The 16,230-nt window shown below is 53.4% G+C and overlaps 1 protein-coding gene across 1 annotated transcript in view; it reads right to left on the reverse strand.

The window, feature by feature from the left end:
- The window catches only part of MYO18B (myosin XVIIIB), a 235,423-nt gene that overhangs the window by 148,350 nt on the left and 70,843 nt on the right, over positions 1 to 16,230 (reverse strand). Inside the window, exons 16-20 of the mRNA XM_049697804.1 lie at positions 14,692 to 14,772; positions 12,508 to 12,649; positions 6,033 to 6,192; positions 3,393 to 3,576; positions 2,365 to 2,587 (exon numbers count right to left, since the gene is read on the reverse strand). Of these exons, the coding sequence (XP_049553761.1) occupies positions 2,365 to 2,587; positions 3,393 to 3,576; positions 6,033 to 6,192; positions 12,508 to 12,649; positions 14,692 to 14,772 (790 nt within the window). The remainder of the gene's footprint in view (positions 1 to 2,364; positions 2,588 to 3,392; positions 3,577 to 6,032; positions 6,193 to 12,507; positions 12,650 to 14,691; positions 14,773 to 16,230) is intronic.

The following is a 16,230-nucleotide window of genomic DNA, read 5'->3' on the forward strand; positions in this document are numbered from 1 at the left end:
CATACTTTAATTAAAAAATACTTTATTACTAGTATTTTCCTGTTGAATTTTATAATTATTTTTACTAAAGGGTATTAATTAAATAAGTAAATTGATACACTATAATTCTGTGTTTTTATAAAAATAAATTAATAATTTAAAAAAATACTTTATTACTAAAAAACGTAACCGTCATCTCAGCCCTCAGCGAGTTGTAAATTTTTGCTGGTGGTGGGTTGGAAACATTGCAAGAATTACCAAAATGTGACACAAAGTCAGCAAATGCTGTAGGAAAAAGCGGTGACAACAGACTGGCTTGACACAGGGTTACCACAAACCTTTGATTTGTAAAAAAGTGCACTCTCTGTGAAGCGCGATAAAGCAAAGCACAATAAAACAACATCTGCTCGTGCATACGTTACATGTGCACAGATTCCAAATCATAAATATGTGACACATGTGTATGGATCTTTGTATGCTTGTAAATACTGCTTGTATGGTGTGAGACAGAAGTGACTCAGAGCAGAAAACAATGAGGAGGACTCCCCTGGTGGCGCAGTGGTTAAGAATCCACCTGCCAATGCAGGGTACATGGGGTGAGCCCTGGTCCGGGAAGATCCCACATGCCGCGGAGCAACTAAGCCCGTGCGCCACAACTACAGAGGCTGCGCTCTAGAGCCCGTGAGCCACAACTACTGAGCCCATGTGCCTAGAGCCTGTGCTCCACAACAAGAGAAGCCACCGCAATGAGAAGCCCGTGCACCGCAACGAAGAGTAGCCCCCGCTCGCCACAACTAGAGAAAGCCTGCACAGCAATGAAGACCCAATGCAGCCAGAAATAAATTAATTTAAAAAAAACAACAAGAAAACAATGAGGAAATGAACCAGGTCTGGGAGACAGAAATTTGGGAAGTTATACCACAAGACTTCAACCCTTCACTGAGCTGGAAGCTCCCTCCAAGTCGGGCGGCGCTGAGAACGCAGAGGGCGGACCCGCAGGGAGGAAGGGAACGCTGACCCATGCCTGCACGCAGGGACTCTAACCCACGGGCCAGGATGCCTCCGGCCGGCAGGGCACAGTCGATCAGCCACGGGCTGTGACCACCTCGCTCTTCCCGTGCAACAGTATCTGTCTTCTTGTGCCTGTGGTTGCGTGGACCGGTGGGAAAATCAATGTGATGCTGAAGGGAGCAAGGGGCTCATCTTTGCTTCCAGCTGCTCCCGGCTTCTCGGTCAACTACCTCACGCCCAGGGTTCCGTATCAACGCGGTGGGAGGACACGGGGGCAGCGACCACAAGCTGAGGCGTCAGTGACCACAGGAATATTAAACAAATGGGTGCCCACCCAGACTCCCCGCCAGCCCTGCCGCCCCATCCGCTGACTTCGCCTGAGCTGTTTCTGGCTGGGAGGGGAATCCAAGGGGTGGCCTATGGGGTCTCAGAGGCAGAAGAGAATGGGAAAATTTCAGATCAAACTCAACTCATAAGATGAGCTAATGGGGGAACCCTGGTGCATGCTTGCTTTCTCGAATACAGGCCTGACACTTCGTTCCTTTGGCTGAAACCCCTTATTCCCCTATCACTCCATCACCTCCTCAGCTGGACCTGGGAAAGCCAAACTTCCAAAGACAGCATTCACAGGCTGTGTCTCCTGGTGGATCCGCCCCTCATCTCCCACAAACCCCCACTCATTCTGAACCCGATTCCCTGAAAACCAAGGCTCCTCCATGCCTCCCTGCCTGTGCATACGGTGATCCCCCAGCCAAGCTCTTCCTCTCCCTGCACCAGCCAGAGGTGAGCTACCTGCTTCTTTCCAAGACTCAAATACGACGTTATCTCCTCCAGGAGGTCTTTCCAGTCTCCCTGCTTCCTCCTCTGGGCATCCCCATGTGACACACGCCCTGGTCCCATCATGGACCAAGCTTGTTTCCACACGGATCTCCCAAACCAGGCTGAATGTCTTGAAGACCAAATATTAATCGTTGTGGAAATTTCACCCTCTACTCCAAGGCAAATGCCCCTGAGATGTTTGTTGTTGAAAGGAAGATGAGTAAGACACACCCGTGGCCTTCCAGGAGTTCACAACTAAGTCAGGAAATAAGATGGGCTTTGGACTCAAAGAGACCTCCGCATAAACCTAGGCTCTGCCGCATCCCGCTGTGTGACCCTAAGCAAGTCCCTTCTCCTCTCTGAGCCTCAGTTTCTTCATCTGTAAAATGGGGTAATCATAGCTCCCCCCTCACAGGGCTGCTGGGCAGTTTCGACGGGATGCTGCATGGAAAGCTCCTGGCACACAGCTGATGCTCCTGTCCCTCGGCTGTCACTGGTCCAGGAGCGTGTCCCAGGAGTCAGAGACAAGGTGCTCGCTCCCAGGCTGCCTCTTACCTGCCCTGTGCAGGCGCAGCGCCTCCAGGATGTAGGACCCTGCAAGCTGCACCCTCAGTGCCGGGATGTCCAAGGGCAGGGACCCGCCTGCCCCGGGCTTGTCTCTACCAGGCTGCGGTGGAGTCAGAGACCCCTGCCCGCCTCTGCTCTCCACCACTGGGCTCGGCACCAGGCAGTGGATGAAGTGTAACTGAGACCGTCTGATCACGCTGATCAATGCATCCTAGGACAGAGAGGAGACGGGGCTGTGGTCAGGGCCAGGGTGAGACAGACAGGGGTCTGAACATTCCCCAAATGTATATGCAGTCTGACCTGGGCATCTCTGTGGGGGCCCTATGTCCTACACCAAGGACCTCCTATGCATGGCCTGATTTGTACTAATGAGAAATAAAGGACCTTTATAACAACCCTTATTATAACAGATGGAGAAATTGGGACATGGAGAGGACAAGCGAGCGGCCTAAGGCTGCATGGACCACTCGCCGAAAAGGAAGACCAGAACCCAGGACCTGGTCTGTGGGCTTTTCCAGTATAATATGCTATGAGTCATTTCTTCAAACCAATCCTTCCCACATCCCACCCTCCTGAGCTCAGCCTGACTCAGCCTGACCACTTGTTTTTGGATCAAGGTGTCCAGGTGACATCTTTACAGCCAGTGCTGGATCCTGCCGCCTCCCCTACGGAGAGCCTAGAGGTAAACATGCAGGCCTGCGAGGTGAGGAAGGCAGGCGGGGCTGGTCTGGCCGTGACATTTGTCACCTTGGTCAGGAGGGCAACTGCGGTTCCTGCAAACTTCCTGAAGCGGCTTAAGTTAAACCAAGGAGCTGAGGCTTTGGCCTCAGACTGGGACGGATCACTTTCCACCAAATTTCTTTGCTTCCCTGAGCCTCGGTCTCTTCCTTGGTGAAACGTGGGCGTTGCCCGCCCCTTCAGGCTCGCTGGGGAGCTCAGAGATGATGTGGGTAGGTAAGCCACCCTGGAGGCGGGCAGTGAGGCCACGACTCCACGGGGACAGGGCCCCCACTCACCATCTGAAGCTTGATCTGGGAGCACGGGGCCTTCCTCTTCACCGCGGCCAAGCTGCTGGCAAACGTCCTCCTCACCGTGCTGCTCCTCTGCTGGGCCTGCTGGGAGGTGCCCTCCAGGCCGGCCACGGCCCGGCACACAGGGGACAGCTTGGCCCGGGACTGGAACAGGCCCCTCAGCTCCTCCCTGGCAGGTAGGAGAGGAAAGAGAGAGGTGCTTCAGGGGGCTCACAGGGTGGAGCAAAGGGGACCCCCCTTGCCTCCTGCTAATCTGCCTCCTGAACCCTCCCCTCGAATCATACCCTAACTGCCTACTCTGTTCATGGTCCCTTCTGCCACACAAGCCTTTGCTCGGTGACAAATGTCAGCCCCTTCCTCCATGCCTCTCTCCCTCCCCTGACCTCAGAGCAGCTTTCCTTCTACTGGACATTTCCGTCACCTATGTACCTGCAGGAATTCTACCCCGCCTGCACTTCCTTAGAGGCAAAATCACCTCGGTTATCCCGAGAACAGGTCCAGTACACAGCAGGTGCTTACTGTGCTTGTTGTCGAACAGACAGCCTGAGCGCCAGGCAGACCCTACTGCGCCCTAGGAGGAAGCGGGGGCCCAGAGGAGGACCCGTGCCTCTCTGGTTGCACCAGCCCATCCCCTCCAGTGGACACCTGCGGGCACCTTCCATCGCTCCCTGCAAGTCTGGGCCCCACCCCGGTCCCAGCCCTCAAGACCCATTATCCACCCGCCTCTACGCCTACCCGACTGTCCAATACTAAGGAAATGAGTCTTGCCAGCTGCACCAAGGGTGCTGAGAGAGGTTAGCTGCATGGCAGAGCGCACAGCCTAACATGGCTTGAATACACTCACGCTGAAATAAAAATCTGGGGAGGGAGCAGTGGGGGGCGTGAAGCCCCTGGAAGCAGCAGCACTGAGAGCGAAGGATGTCGGCACCAAGCCCTGGTACAGGGAGAGAAGGTCGGGCCCACAGCCCTGACCCCTGCACGAGGACTGCCCCAACTGTGGGGTTGGGAGACCTGACTTCTGGTCTCCAATTCACTTTGTGCCTTGGGCAGTCACGTGTCCTCTTTGGACCTCCACTCCGTATATATAAAGCGAAAGCTGAGTGGGCATGAGAACCTCCTGGGAAGCCCCACCTGAGAGACTAGATGGGTCCAGGAATGAGAAAGCGACACCAGCAGTCCTGGTGCATCAGCGACCTTGGCTGCAGAACCGCATGCTAAGAAAAAGCACCGTTTGCTCTCAAAATCACCAACGCTTGGCTCTCAAGCCTGCAAGACACCCTGCTGGGATTTACCTCCAACCTGCCGTGCTCTCTCACCTCCAAGCACACGCTGCTCCTTTTCCCCAGAACGTCCCCCACTCACCAGGCCATCTGATCAACCAAGGTGTGCCGCCCTTCCCTAACCCTACACCCCTCACTCAGCGTGAGCCATGGGATTTTAGAGCAGAAGGGAAATTTACAAGGCCACAAGACGTGTGCTGAGGGCCAGCTATGAACCAGGCTCCTTAACAAGCCATCTGTTACGTTACATCACCAAAGCCTGACAGCACACGTGTAAGCTTGGCGGCATCATTCCCATTTCTCAGATTGTGAAACTGTGACCCAGCTCACACAGTTTGAAAAAGGGAAAAGCAGCATCTGTACATTTGCCTGACCCCAGAGCTGTGCAACATGGCCTTGCCGACAAACCCTTATGTCATGATGGAAGAAGCGAGAGACCCGGAGGAGGGGAAGGCACTGCCCACAGTCACCCAGGTGACACGGGGCAGGGATGGGACTTGACCCAGGTCTGCTGGCTCCCCACACAGCCCTCCATGTGCTCTTTACCCTTCCTTCTGCCCCCTCCCCTGACTTGATCTCTCTCCAGGAGCTGTGCGCCCCTGAGCCCCCCCCAGACACAGGCTTTCCAAACAACTCTGACCACCTAGACCCAAATCGTATCCCGGCTCTGCCACTTTTTTCTTTTGCTATGTGATCAAAGGCGAACCACTTGGCCTCCTGGGGCCTCAATTTTCTCATCTATAAAATGGGCCCAGGGATACAGTTGTTGTAAGAATTTTAAAAATGCTTATAAAGCATTCACCCTGATGCCAGGTGCATAGCAGGCGGTTAGTAAATGTTGTGGTCTGAGCTTCACTCGCGCGCGCGCACACACGCACACGCGCGCACGCACACACACACACACACACAACAAGCATTTCCCAATAGCTCTTTGAAGTCAAAGCAGCCCTCTGCTAGCACTTCTGAGCAGAGCAGTCAAGAAATGCAGTGAGCTTTTTTTAATGCTACAAAACATTATCACTTTGGTTTTACGACCCCCTAGTTTGAAGATGTCCATAGAAGTCCTTCCAGTCACATCATCTACCAGATACTTGATGAAAGGCCAGAAGCCAAAATAAGAAGTCACAGCTTCCTAGCTTTTGTTCCACTTCCCCAGAAGGCCAGCTTTTCTCCTCAGCTGGACTCAGGCTGGCCCTGGGAGACACTGAACTGCTCCTATTTGAGTCCGGGTCTTTGCGACATTAGGGAGGGGTTCCTGTACTGCTCTCCGTCACTGCGTTGCTGTGACTTCACGGCCCCAGCACCTCGAATGCCCCAGCCCGTCCCAAGCCCTGGCCAGGCTCACCTCTTCGACTGCTGCAGGATCTGGGGGGCGTCCAAGGCCGAAAGATTAGGCTTGGCCCTGTGGAGCCAGCCCGTGAGGTCATAGCGCACGGGGTCGTGTCCCAGCTGGTGGGCGATCTCGCACTGCAGGGGCTGCTCACACGTCCGGAGGGCAAAGGTCCCTGAAAGCAGATACAGGGCATGAGTCTTGGGACCTGGTGGGGACACTCTGTCATCACTTGGCGTCACTGAGAACACGCTTTTCCCATTTTAATATGTTCCAACCTAGCTGAAGCTACCAGTTCTGGGCACCCATATTTCCCCTGCTTTGTGCATTTATGTGCATTACATCCAACCTCGATTCTGTTCCTCCTTGCTTTCTTAAACCCAGGATACCTGTTTTTCCCAACTACCATCAGCACACACAATCTCCATGATTTTTACCATATCCATGTTATCACCTGGGCTATTATTTACTTAATGTTTTCTTTCAATCAACTCACATTTTTACTGGTAAAATGTATTTATACAGAAGCATTATACTGCAGATTTGGTGTGCCAGCCATATTTATTTTCTAATATTTGTGGAAATAAATACGCAATTATTAAATAATTTGAAAATGTGTGTGTGTACCACCTGAAATTGTCTTGAATACCAGCTACCAAATAAATGCACAGCATATTCTTGGGAGATGCTGGCAGACACCTGGTTCCAAGGGACAGAGCGGGAGAAACAAATGGACTTGGAGTTGAGAAGACCTGTGTTCCAATCCTGACTTGACCATTTATCACAGTGGGACAGGGGCCAAGCCACCTACATTTCAGAGCCTCAGTCTCCTCCTCTCCAAAATGTGGATTAGATAATACATGTCTCCCAGGGCGGCATAAGGTCTGAAGGAGATAAGGGGTGTGGAGTACTTTGGTGGGCGCCAGAGCAGTCGCTCAGGAAGCAGCACTTAGTGGGCGTCGCTGCCATTTCCTGCATTGAAACCTTTGCTGACATTCTGGAATCACAAAAGGTTGGCCTTCACATCCCCAGAGCCCAGCATCATGGCTGGCACATGACTGGAGTCTGGAAGTGCTTGTGGAATGAATGAATGGATGGATGGATGGATGAATGAATTCCTGATCATTTTTCATATCACTCTCATTGCAGTGATGCTCTCAGGCTGAGTAATGGCTCCAGACCAATTATTATCAGAAGGTGTAGTACCATCTCGGTTCTCGTATCTACTCTGAATGATCTTCCTACATTTTCTCATCCCGTGATTGTCAATGGGCCAACATGTATCCAGGATCTCGACTGCCTCCCTTAAATCTTAGTTTGCTTCCTCTACACTTCACTGAGCTAAGAAACGAAGGACCTGCGTTTCTTAGAACTCTGCACAAAATAAACAAAGTCCGAGAGTCTTCAGTTTCTGCTAAGTAAGGGGCATGGATTCTGCCGTCTGTTTGGCTGCTTGGAAATCCTTTGTGCTCACTTCCTGGACCTCCTCTACGTTCTGGATCATTAAAGTTACCAGAAAGGCACACTTCTGGTTAAGTGAAGTATCACTGCGTCAAGAGTGACCCATGAGCCCTTCAGAGCCGTGCAGTCCCTGCCCTTCCATTGAGAGAAGAGCAAGGGACTTCCCTGGCAGTCCAGTGGCTAAGATTCCGTGCTTCCAATGCAGGGGACCCGGGTTCAATCCCTGGTTGGGGAACTATGATCCCACATGGCACGCAGTGCAGCCAAAAGATTAAAGAATGAGAGAGAGAAGAGCAAGGGACAGAGCAGACACTCGGCCCTGGGACATACGTCCCCAACTCCCTGCAACGCTGCAGGTGTCTGTTTGCAAGGCTGCCTCCCTGCCCTGGACCGGAAGCAATGTGAGGGCAGGGGTCATGTCCATTCAGCATGATGTCCAGCAGCTAGCACAGAGTTTGCTTCGAATGATGACCCCAAGGGCATCTGGGGAGGGGGAGGAGGCCCAGAGTGAAGAAAGGCTGCTCATGTGTGCTAAGCCCTGGCCACCCTCCATCACTCAGTCCTCGCTCTGGTCTGTGATGGAAGCGTCACTGGCGCCCGGCATGCACCTTAGGTGAGAGACAACATACAGCGAGCTGGGTCAGCCAGAAAGCCCCACGTGTTCTGCTTGAGTGAACGTTCCCATTAAACGTTGGGACGATGATAAGAGCTAATCAGAAAGCCCTAGAGGCAAAATATACATATATTTTTTTAATACTGAAATGTCTGAGTTAATGTGTCTATCTCAGTCGGTCCAGACAAGATCTCTCCCCTGGGAACCGAGAGCCTTGCAGCATCCTGCTCGGGGTGTCCGGGACCGGCATGGTCAGGCCTCGCAGGGAAAGGACAGGGGCCAAGGGCCCTGCCCCAGCCACACCCTACACGACACTTTCCACTTCTGACCCTACTCTCTGTGTCTTTAGCTGAAACATCAGGATGAAAACATTCCATTCGAGAACTCCATTTCATTCGATTCTGGATCACCAGTGTGACTGGAGCAGAGCAAGCGAGGGGTGGGGAAGAGAAGATGGCAGGTATCAACGGGGGCCCTGCTATGCTCCAGGCACTGGGGAGACAGCAGAGAACAAGACAGGGGCACCCCGCACCCTCGGGGCGTACTGGGTGGTTGGGGGATTGACGAGAAGCAAGCAAACGGGTCACCAAACATCCCAGAGCCCAAAAGGGGCCCTGAAGGAAACAAGCAGGGCGTCTTGTGATGGGACAACGTGGCTGAAGAGGGGACAGCTACAGACAGGGGTCGGGGAGGCCTCTGAGGACAGCCCTCGCGCAGGGAGCTGAGGGAGCATGTACAAACGCTTCTAGGCGCACACAAGCTCCTCCGTGCTCACACCGGCCCCCAGGGTTATCACCATCTTACAGACGGGAGAGGGAGGCGATTTCCCAGAACTCACACGCATTGCAACTAACTAGTGGAGCAGGGGTCCAACCCAGGTCTCTGGGGTCCAAAGCCTGGGTGGGCTTTTAACAGATCTGCCTCCCGGCTTCCTGTGGGTCTACCATCCCCCGGAAAAATAAAAACCATTCCAGAACCCTGGAGACATTTCCTGCAGACAGAGGCTCCTTTCATAACCTGGAGAAGGGTCAGGGCTCTGGCTGGCTCTCTGAGTGAGGCCTCCCGGGCGCAGCGCCAGCTCTGTTCTCTGTGCCTATGGGGCCCCGGTCAGCCACATGGCTTCTCCAAGGCCCCAGATGCCCCCGGGAGGTGGGGCGTAGTGGAGCACACAATGCCCAGCTCAGACTAAGGGCTCCACAAATGCCAGTTTCATCTGCCCCTCCATCCCCGTTCGCTGGCTGGCAGAGGCGGACGTACCTCAGAAAACAGAGGTGACCTTCAGGAACAGAGATGACCGCTGGCAGCATCACATGGAGCACTAGGGCCCCCTCCGCACCCCCGGCGGAGGCAGTCCAGGGCTGCGCTATGACTGCCCCGGGCCCCGGGCACTTTGCTTTCATGAGCCCCTTCCTTGCTCTATTTCCATATATATAGATATAGATATAGAGAGATATGTATTGTGTGTGTGTATACATGTGTGTATACAAATACATATACATACACACAAATTACATTTCACGACTGTTGGTATAAAAGCAAATAGATTAATATTAGTAATATATAAGTGTATTATATTAGCTTACTACAGCTGCCATAACAAAGTACCACAGACTGGGTGGCTTAAACAACAGAAGTTAATTTTCCCACACTTCTGGAGGCTGGAGGCTGGAAGCCCAAGATCAAGGGGTCGTCAGCAGGGCTGGTTTCATTGAGGCCTCTCTCCTTGGCTTGGAGATGGCTGCCTTCTCCCTGCATCTTTCCTCTGTGCATGTCTGTGTCCTAGTCTCTTCTCCTGAGGACCAGTCATATGAAATTAGGACCCACCTCAATGACCTTATTTAACCGTTATTACCTCTTTGAAGACCCTGTATCTATATAAAGTCACATTCCGGGGTGCTAGGGGTTAGGAATTCAATATGTAAATTTTTTGCGGGGGGAATACAATTCAGTCCATAACATGTACTTAACCTAAACGTTCATTTTTTCTTTTTTTTTTTTTTTTTGCGGTACGCGGGCCTCTCACTGCCGTAGCCTCTCCCATTGCGGAGCACGGGCTCCGGACGCGCAGGCTCAGCGGCCATGGCTCACGGGCCCAGCCGCTCCGCGGCATGTGGGATCTTCCCGGACCGGGGCACAAACCCGTGTCCCCTGCATCGGCAGGCGGACTCTCAACCACTGCGTCACCAGGGAAGCCCCTTTTCTTCTACTTTTAACAGAAATCAAAAGACTTTCACGGGCCGCTAAGAGTACCACGGGCCCCAGGCACTGCCCCTCTTGCCTGGGGGAGGAGTCGGCCCTGGGCAAGTCGCCGCAGACCCAAGCTCTCCGGGAGCCATCGGGGTATTAACGCTCTGGGCACGGTCCAGGGAGAGCGGCTGGAGCCAGCAGGTGGTACTGCTGTTTCTGCTGCTGTCAGCAAATCCAGCGCAGGAGTGCTGGCGGTGTATCCCGGACAGAGGCCCCAGCCCAGCGGCACTGAGAGCTGTCACATGTCTTTCTCCAACTCTTCCTCCCAATTTCTCATAAGCCACTCCAGTCAGACGGTCACCCGCAACGCTCCCATTGGAGTCGTACCTGTCTTGGTGGTCAGTGACCTCCACACAGGCTAAGTCAGTGCAACTCCTCAGCCATGCCTCACTCGACCTTTCAGGAGCATTCAACTCGGTTGGTCCGTCCCTCCTCCTGCGGCTTCCAGAGTGCCACATCCTCCCACTCCCCTCCTCCAGCCCCGGCCACTCCTCCCTGGCCACTTTTGCTGGACACAAGCTTTGTCCCTGGCCCCTTGACCTTGGAACGTCCCAGGGCTGAATCCCTGGCCATTTTCACTGCCAACCCTCATTCCTTTAGTGATCTAAACCAGAACTGTGGTCCTCAACATCTTACAGATTTTTTTTTTTTTTTTTTTTTGCTTTATCATACATCTCCTCTGCTAGAATATCAGTCCCTTGGGGTGAAGATTTTTGTTTTGTTCACAGATGTATTTCCTGGCCTAGGGCAGTGGCCACCACATTTTAGGTGCTCCTGAAATATCTGTTGAATGAACCAGTGAATGAATGACCCCACATCCTGACCACCATGTCGCTTAGGACCTAAAAGACCTCAGAGTGTATTTGTCTTCTTACATGCCTGGGGCTGCCCAGGTGAGGGGGGCTCACAGAGATTTAGATCCAGACAAGGCTTGTGTTGAACCTGCCTTCTGACACTCACCCTCTGCGTGATCTCAGACAAGCGTCTCTGCAAGCCTCTCTCTGGAGCTCACTTTCCTCATCCTGGGGGGTAAGAATATCGATCTCCCAATACGTGAGAGAATTCTACCAGACGCTGCACAAAGCTCAGAGCACGGGCCCCCCGTGGAGTGCGGACAGCATTCCTCCAGCTCGTGCATCCACAGGGGTGATCTTCGTCGCATCAACAGCCTCGGCCTCATCAATGACGTCACACCTGGCCGCTGATGACGAAGCTCCTCAGGTACATCCTCTCACCCAATCACAGCAGTGGAAATTCTGGTGAAAGGGAGGCCAGGGCGAGCTCCAACCCCATTGCTCGAGACTACATGAGATTTGTTCGGTGCCACGTTGGTGAAAGTACGAATAGCCGGACTTGAACTTGAGGCTGACACGTGCCAAACCCTGTGGTCTCTGATTTCGCTGTCCCAGCTTGAAGTGTCCATCTCGCCTCACACTTTTCCTCCTGCCAATCCAGCCCATCACCCAGTGCTGGGGACGCTGCCTGCTCGGTACCTCCATAGTCCGCCCACCTCCCCGGGGCAGGCAGCTCCGCTCTCACCTCCCTGGCCTCCTTCCTATCGTGTCTCCACGGTGCAGTCTGGGTGAACTTCCTAGAACATGAATCTGACCATACCCGCCACTGCCTAGAATCCTTCATGGCTTCTCATTGCTCTTGGGTTAAGACCAACGTTTTCTGTGAGGCCTGCAAGGGCTTGAGGTCTGAGCCCAGATGACATCTCCTGCCTTGTCCTGTACTGCGCTCCCTGCCCTCTGTCAGATTTACCTGCACACCGGCCCCCCGAGGGCCCCCGGCTCCCAGAGAAATGAGTTCTGCCTGCTGCCCACCACCAAACCCCAGCCTGCCATCTCAGGCTCAGCGGCCACACACATGCTTATGTGTTAGCCTGTCATCTCCCCCTGTCCCCGACTCCCCCCAGCAAGGACACGGAGCCCATCAGTGCATTTGTTGCCATATAGAATGGTACCCAGCACACGGTAGCTGCTCAGGACACTTGAGGAATACATGAACGAATGAACACACAGATGAACGAAAGCATACCCAGGCACACGCACAGACGTTCCTGCACTCAGACTCCCCACCCTGCCGTGCAGGCCTCATCGGGGCGTTGACAAAGACAGATTCAACCCCAGGCTGGACTCAGCACCCCACCCCGACTCACTCCCTCACCTTCAGCGCCTTTCTTCTCAAAGGTGGCACAGAGGCGCTCGAGCACCACGCTGTCCCCGGAGCCCTCCACCCGGACCTCCTCATCCAGGAGACAGAAGAGGCCCCTGGCGTCCTCAGCACCTCCTCCGGCTGGCAAGCGGACCTGGCAGATCAGGATACACTGAGGAGTCCTGATCCCCTGACGGAGGCCAGGCCTGGGTTTCCCTTCCCACCCATGGGAGTCGGGGGCACCTGCCTCCCAGGCATCACAGGCGTAGATCCACACTCCCTACACCCCACACTCCCACTCACTGCAAGACTCTCAGTGTCGAAGCCACAAAACTAACAGCCTCTTGGTTACAAGGGGTCCAGATCCTGCCTGTCTTCATTTCCAGGGTGACCTTGGGCAACGTAACTGCACCTCTCTGAGCCTCATTTTTCCTCTTTTGCAAGATGGAGAGTGGTAATACTTTCCTCCGAGGGCTGTCGTGAGGGTTTAATAAGGGCAAGCACTCTATAAACTACACATCTCTGGCTCCACACAGGCAGCTGGTCTATTCGTGCACAGCCAAACATGAAAGGATTAATCCCATCTGCATCACTTCCTCTTGGAAGTCTTCGTACTTTTTTAAACTAAAATCTTGAGGAGAAAAAAAAAGTTCCCAAAGCATGTCTTAGAGAAGGTGAAGTTGGTTCAGGGGCACAGACGCGGAATTCTAAATCTAGCTCCCAGCGTCAGAGACCATCCAGGCGACCCTGAAGCTTTGCATACGGGAAACTGAAAGAGGCCTGGAGAGTCTGCGGGACTCATCTGAGGGCCCACAGCGGGCTGACACATCTGAAAATGGTGCCAAGTGGTTAAAGTGGGAATGTGATGCATATGATGGCCAACGGTCCCAGTGCGCCTGGGGCCAGGGGCTTCCCAGGACGTAAGGATTTCAGTGCTGAGGCCAGCAAAGTCCCTGACAAATCAGCACAGCTGGTCACCCTAGTTCAGGAATATTAGTCCACACCCCGCTGACAGGGGTCCAGAGAGGGGAAGGGACACGTCCAGGGTCACATGGAGAGGCCCAGGGGCAGAAGTGGACCTGGATCCCAGGTATCCTGAATCTTCACCTTGGCCTTATTTGCTGGGGTTGAAACCTACAGTCAACCCATCCCCAGAAGGCAGCTGTTCCAGCCACTGCCCAGGGGGCCCAGGGATGCCATGGTCCTTCCCCTCCTTGCACTGCCCGGGTGGTCCCTTCAGGCCTGCCCCTCCCAGGTGAGGAAGCAGGACGGGGACGGGGAACCAGCCGAGAGGTGCCAGCAGGAAGTAGCAGCAGGTGTGAGGGGCCGGCTGGGCGCACAGACTGAGAGCGCTTTGCAGGGGCAGGCACAGCCTGCTGCGAGCCCAGAGAAGCCAAGGGACCAGGACAAGGTGTCCAAGTGCAGGAGAGACGCAACCTGCGGGACACCTACTGTGTGCCACACACCCTGCAGGGGCTTTACGTGCCAGATACCACAGGCGTTCACGACAACCCGGGGGACACCATCTGTCGTTCCCACTTGGGTGATGAGGAAGCTGAGGCTTGGAGAGGTTAAGTGACGTGCCCAAGGTCACCAAGATCGGACCGGAGCCCAGCAAGTTCCATGGCCCAAGCACTCTCACACAAGATGCACAATGGCCGAGGGCAGCTCTGGTTGAGCATAGGTGCAGATCTGGGGTCAGCACAGTGCGTTCTGGGGCTGGGGAAGGGAGATAACGACTCAGGTCTCCCCCAAACTAAAGCCTGTCTGCCTCCAAGAAGCTCAAGGGCCTGGATCCACCATCGCCCCCGCTCTCCATCCCCCAGGGGCCCCTACGGTCCCAGTCTCTGCTGGGCACAGCACCTTCCTCTGGACACCCGAACTTTCCAGGTGACAGGGCTGGAGACCACTGGGCACCGGCCCTGGACTCCCCTCAGCTCAGACCACAGTCCAGGTGTGGGTGCGTTCTAAGACGCAGACTCAGGTTCTCAACCTGATGGGATTTAAATATTCTTTGCCCAGGCCACACCCCCCAGACCAATCAACGCAGAATCAGGGAGTGGGTCCCAGGCGTCGGTGTTTTTAACGATCCCTGGGTCATGCTAGGTGCAGGCAGTTTTGAGATCTAGTAGCTCAAAGGCTCAAATCTGCCAGGATCTCTAAAAGGGCCGTGCGACACCTGAGAGGCCGTGTTACCTGCGAAGGACTCTGGTCCACAGCAGCCACCGTGGTCCCCAGGGATGGCTCCGGGAGCTCAAACTGCACAGGAACATCCTCCTAGAAGGTCACAGAAGTTCAGCATTAGCTCCTTCCACGAGCTGAAGGGGAAGAAACTTCTGAAGGAGCAAAGAAAAGTGAGGACTTCCATCGTCACACCTTGGCCATTTTTTTTTTTTTTTTTTTGCGGTACGCGGGCCTCTCACTGCTGTGGCCTCTCCCGCTGCGGAGCACAGGCTCCGGACGCGCAGGCTCAGCGGCCATGGCTCACGGGCCCAGCCGCTCCGCGGCATGTGGGATCTTCCCGGACCGGGGCACGAACCCGTGTCCCCTGCATCGGCAGGCGGACTCCCAACCGCTGCGCCACCAGGGAAGCCCCAAGGCCATTTTTTATTATTATTTTTTAATCGTGGTAAGAGTAGACATGGCATAAAATTTAACATTTAAATCATTTTTAAGTGCACAGTTCATTGGTGTAAAGTACATTCACACCGTCGTGTAAGTGTCACCACCATCCATCTCCAAAACGTTTACCTTGCAAAACTGAAACTTTGCACCCGTTAAACACCAACTCCCCGTTTCCCTCTCCCTATTTCTGTGTCTCTGAGTCTGGCTCCTGCAAATACCTCGCAGGAAGAGAATCGCACAGGATCTGCCCTTTTGTGACTGGCTTCTTGCACGCTTAGCACAGTGTCCTCAAGGTGCATCCAGTCGCAGCACGTGTCAGGATTTCCCTCCTTTTTATGGCTGAATAATAGCCCCTTGTGTGAAGAGGTCACATTTCTTTACCCATTCATCCACTGATGGACACTCGGGTTGCTTCTACCTTCTGGCTATTACAAACGATACTGCTGTGAACATAGGCATACAAATATCTCTTCGAGACCTTGCTTGAAATTCTTCTGGGTAGATACCCAGGAGTGGAATTGCTGGATCAAATGATAGTTCTATTTTTCATTATCTGAGAAAACACCACACTGTATTCCACAGCAGCTGCACCATTTTTATTGTGCACAAGGGTTCCAGCTTCTCTACATCCTCCCCAACACTTCTTACTCTTTTTAGTCTAGTGGGTGTGAAATGGTATCTCAATGTGGTTTTGATTTGCATTTCCCTGAACTAGTGATGCGGAACATCTTTTCGTGTGTTTATGGACCATCTGTATATCTTCTTTGGAGAAATATCTATTCAACTCCTTTGCCCATTTTTAATTGGGTTCTTTTTGTTTTTTATCATCACCCTTAGCCTTTGTGTGAGAAGAAAGGATACAGACCAGCATCCCAATAACATCCTAATACTGTTCATCCTCAGGGTGGTCAGCAATCATGGTGAGAGCTTTATCAGGAACTGATAATTCAGGGCAAACTTTTCTAATATTTACTGAGTACCTAATAAGCGCTGGGCTGAGTGCTGGGTGCTGGATGGAGCAAAAAAACTACGGATAATAAGAGTTGGCATATAAAAGTAACCAGAAATATCCAGATAATGCTATGCTCAAAGATGTTCATCACAGTGCTG

Source organism: Orcinus orca, chromosome 15 (assembly GCF_937001465.1).
Source record: "Orcinus orca chromosome 15, mOrcOrc1.1, whole genome shotgun sequence".
Classification (NCBI taxonomy): domain Eukaryota; kingdom Metazoa; phylum Chordata; class Mammalia; order Artiodactyla; family Delphinidae; genus Orcinus; species Orcinus orca.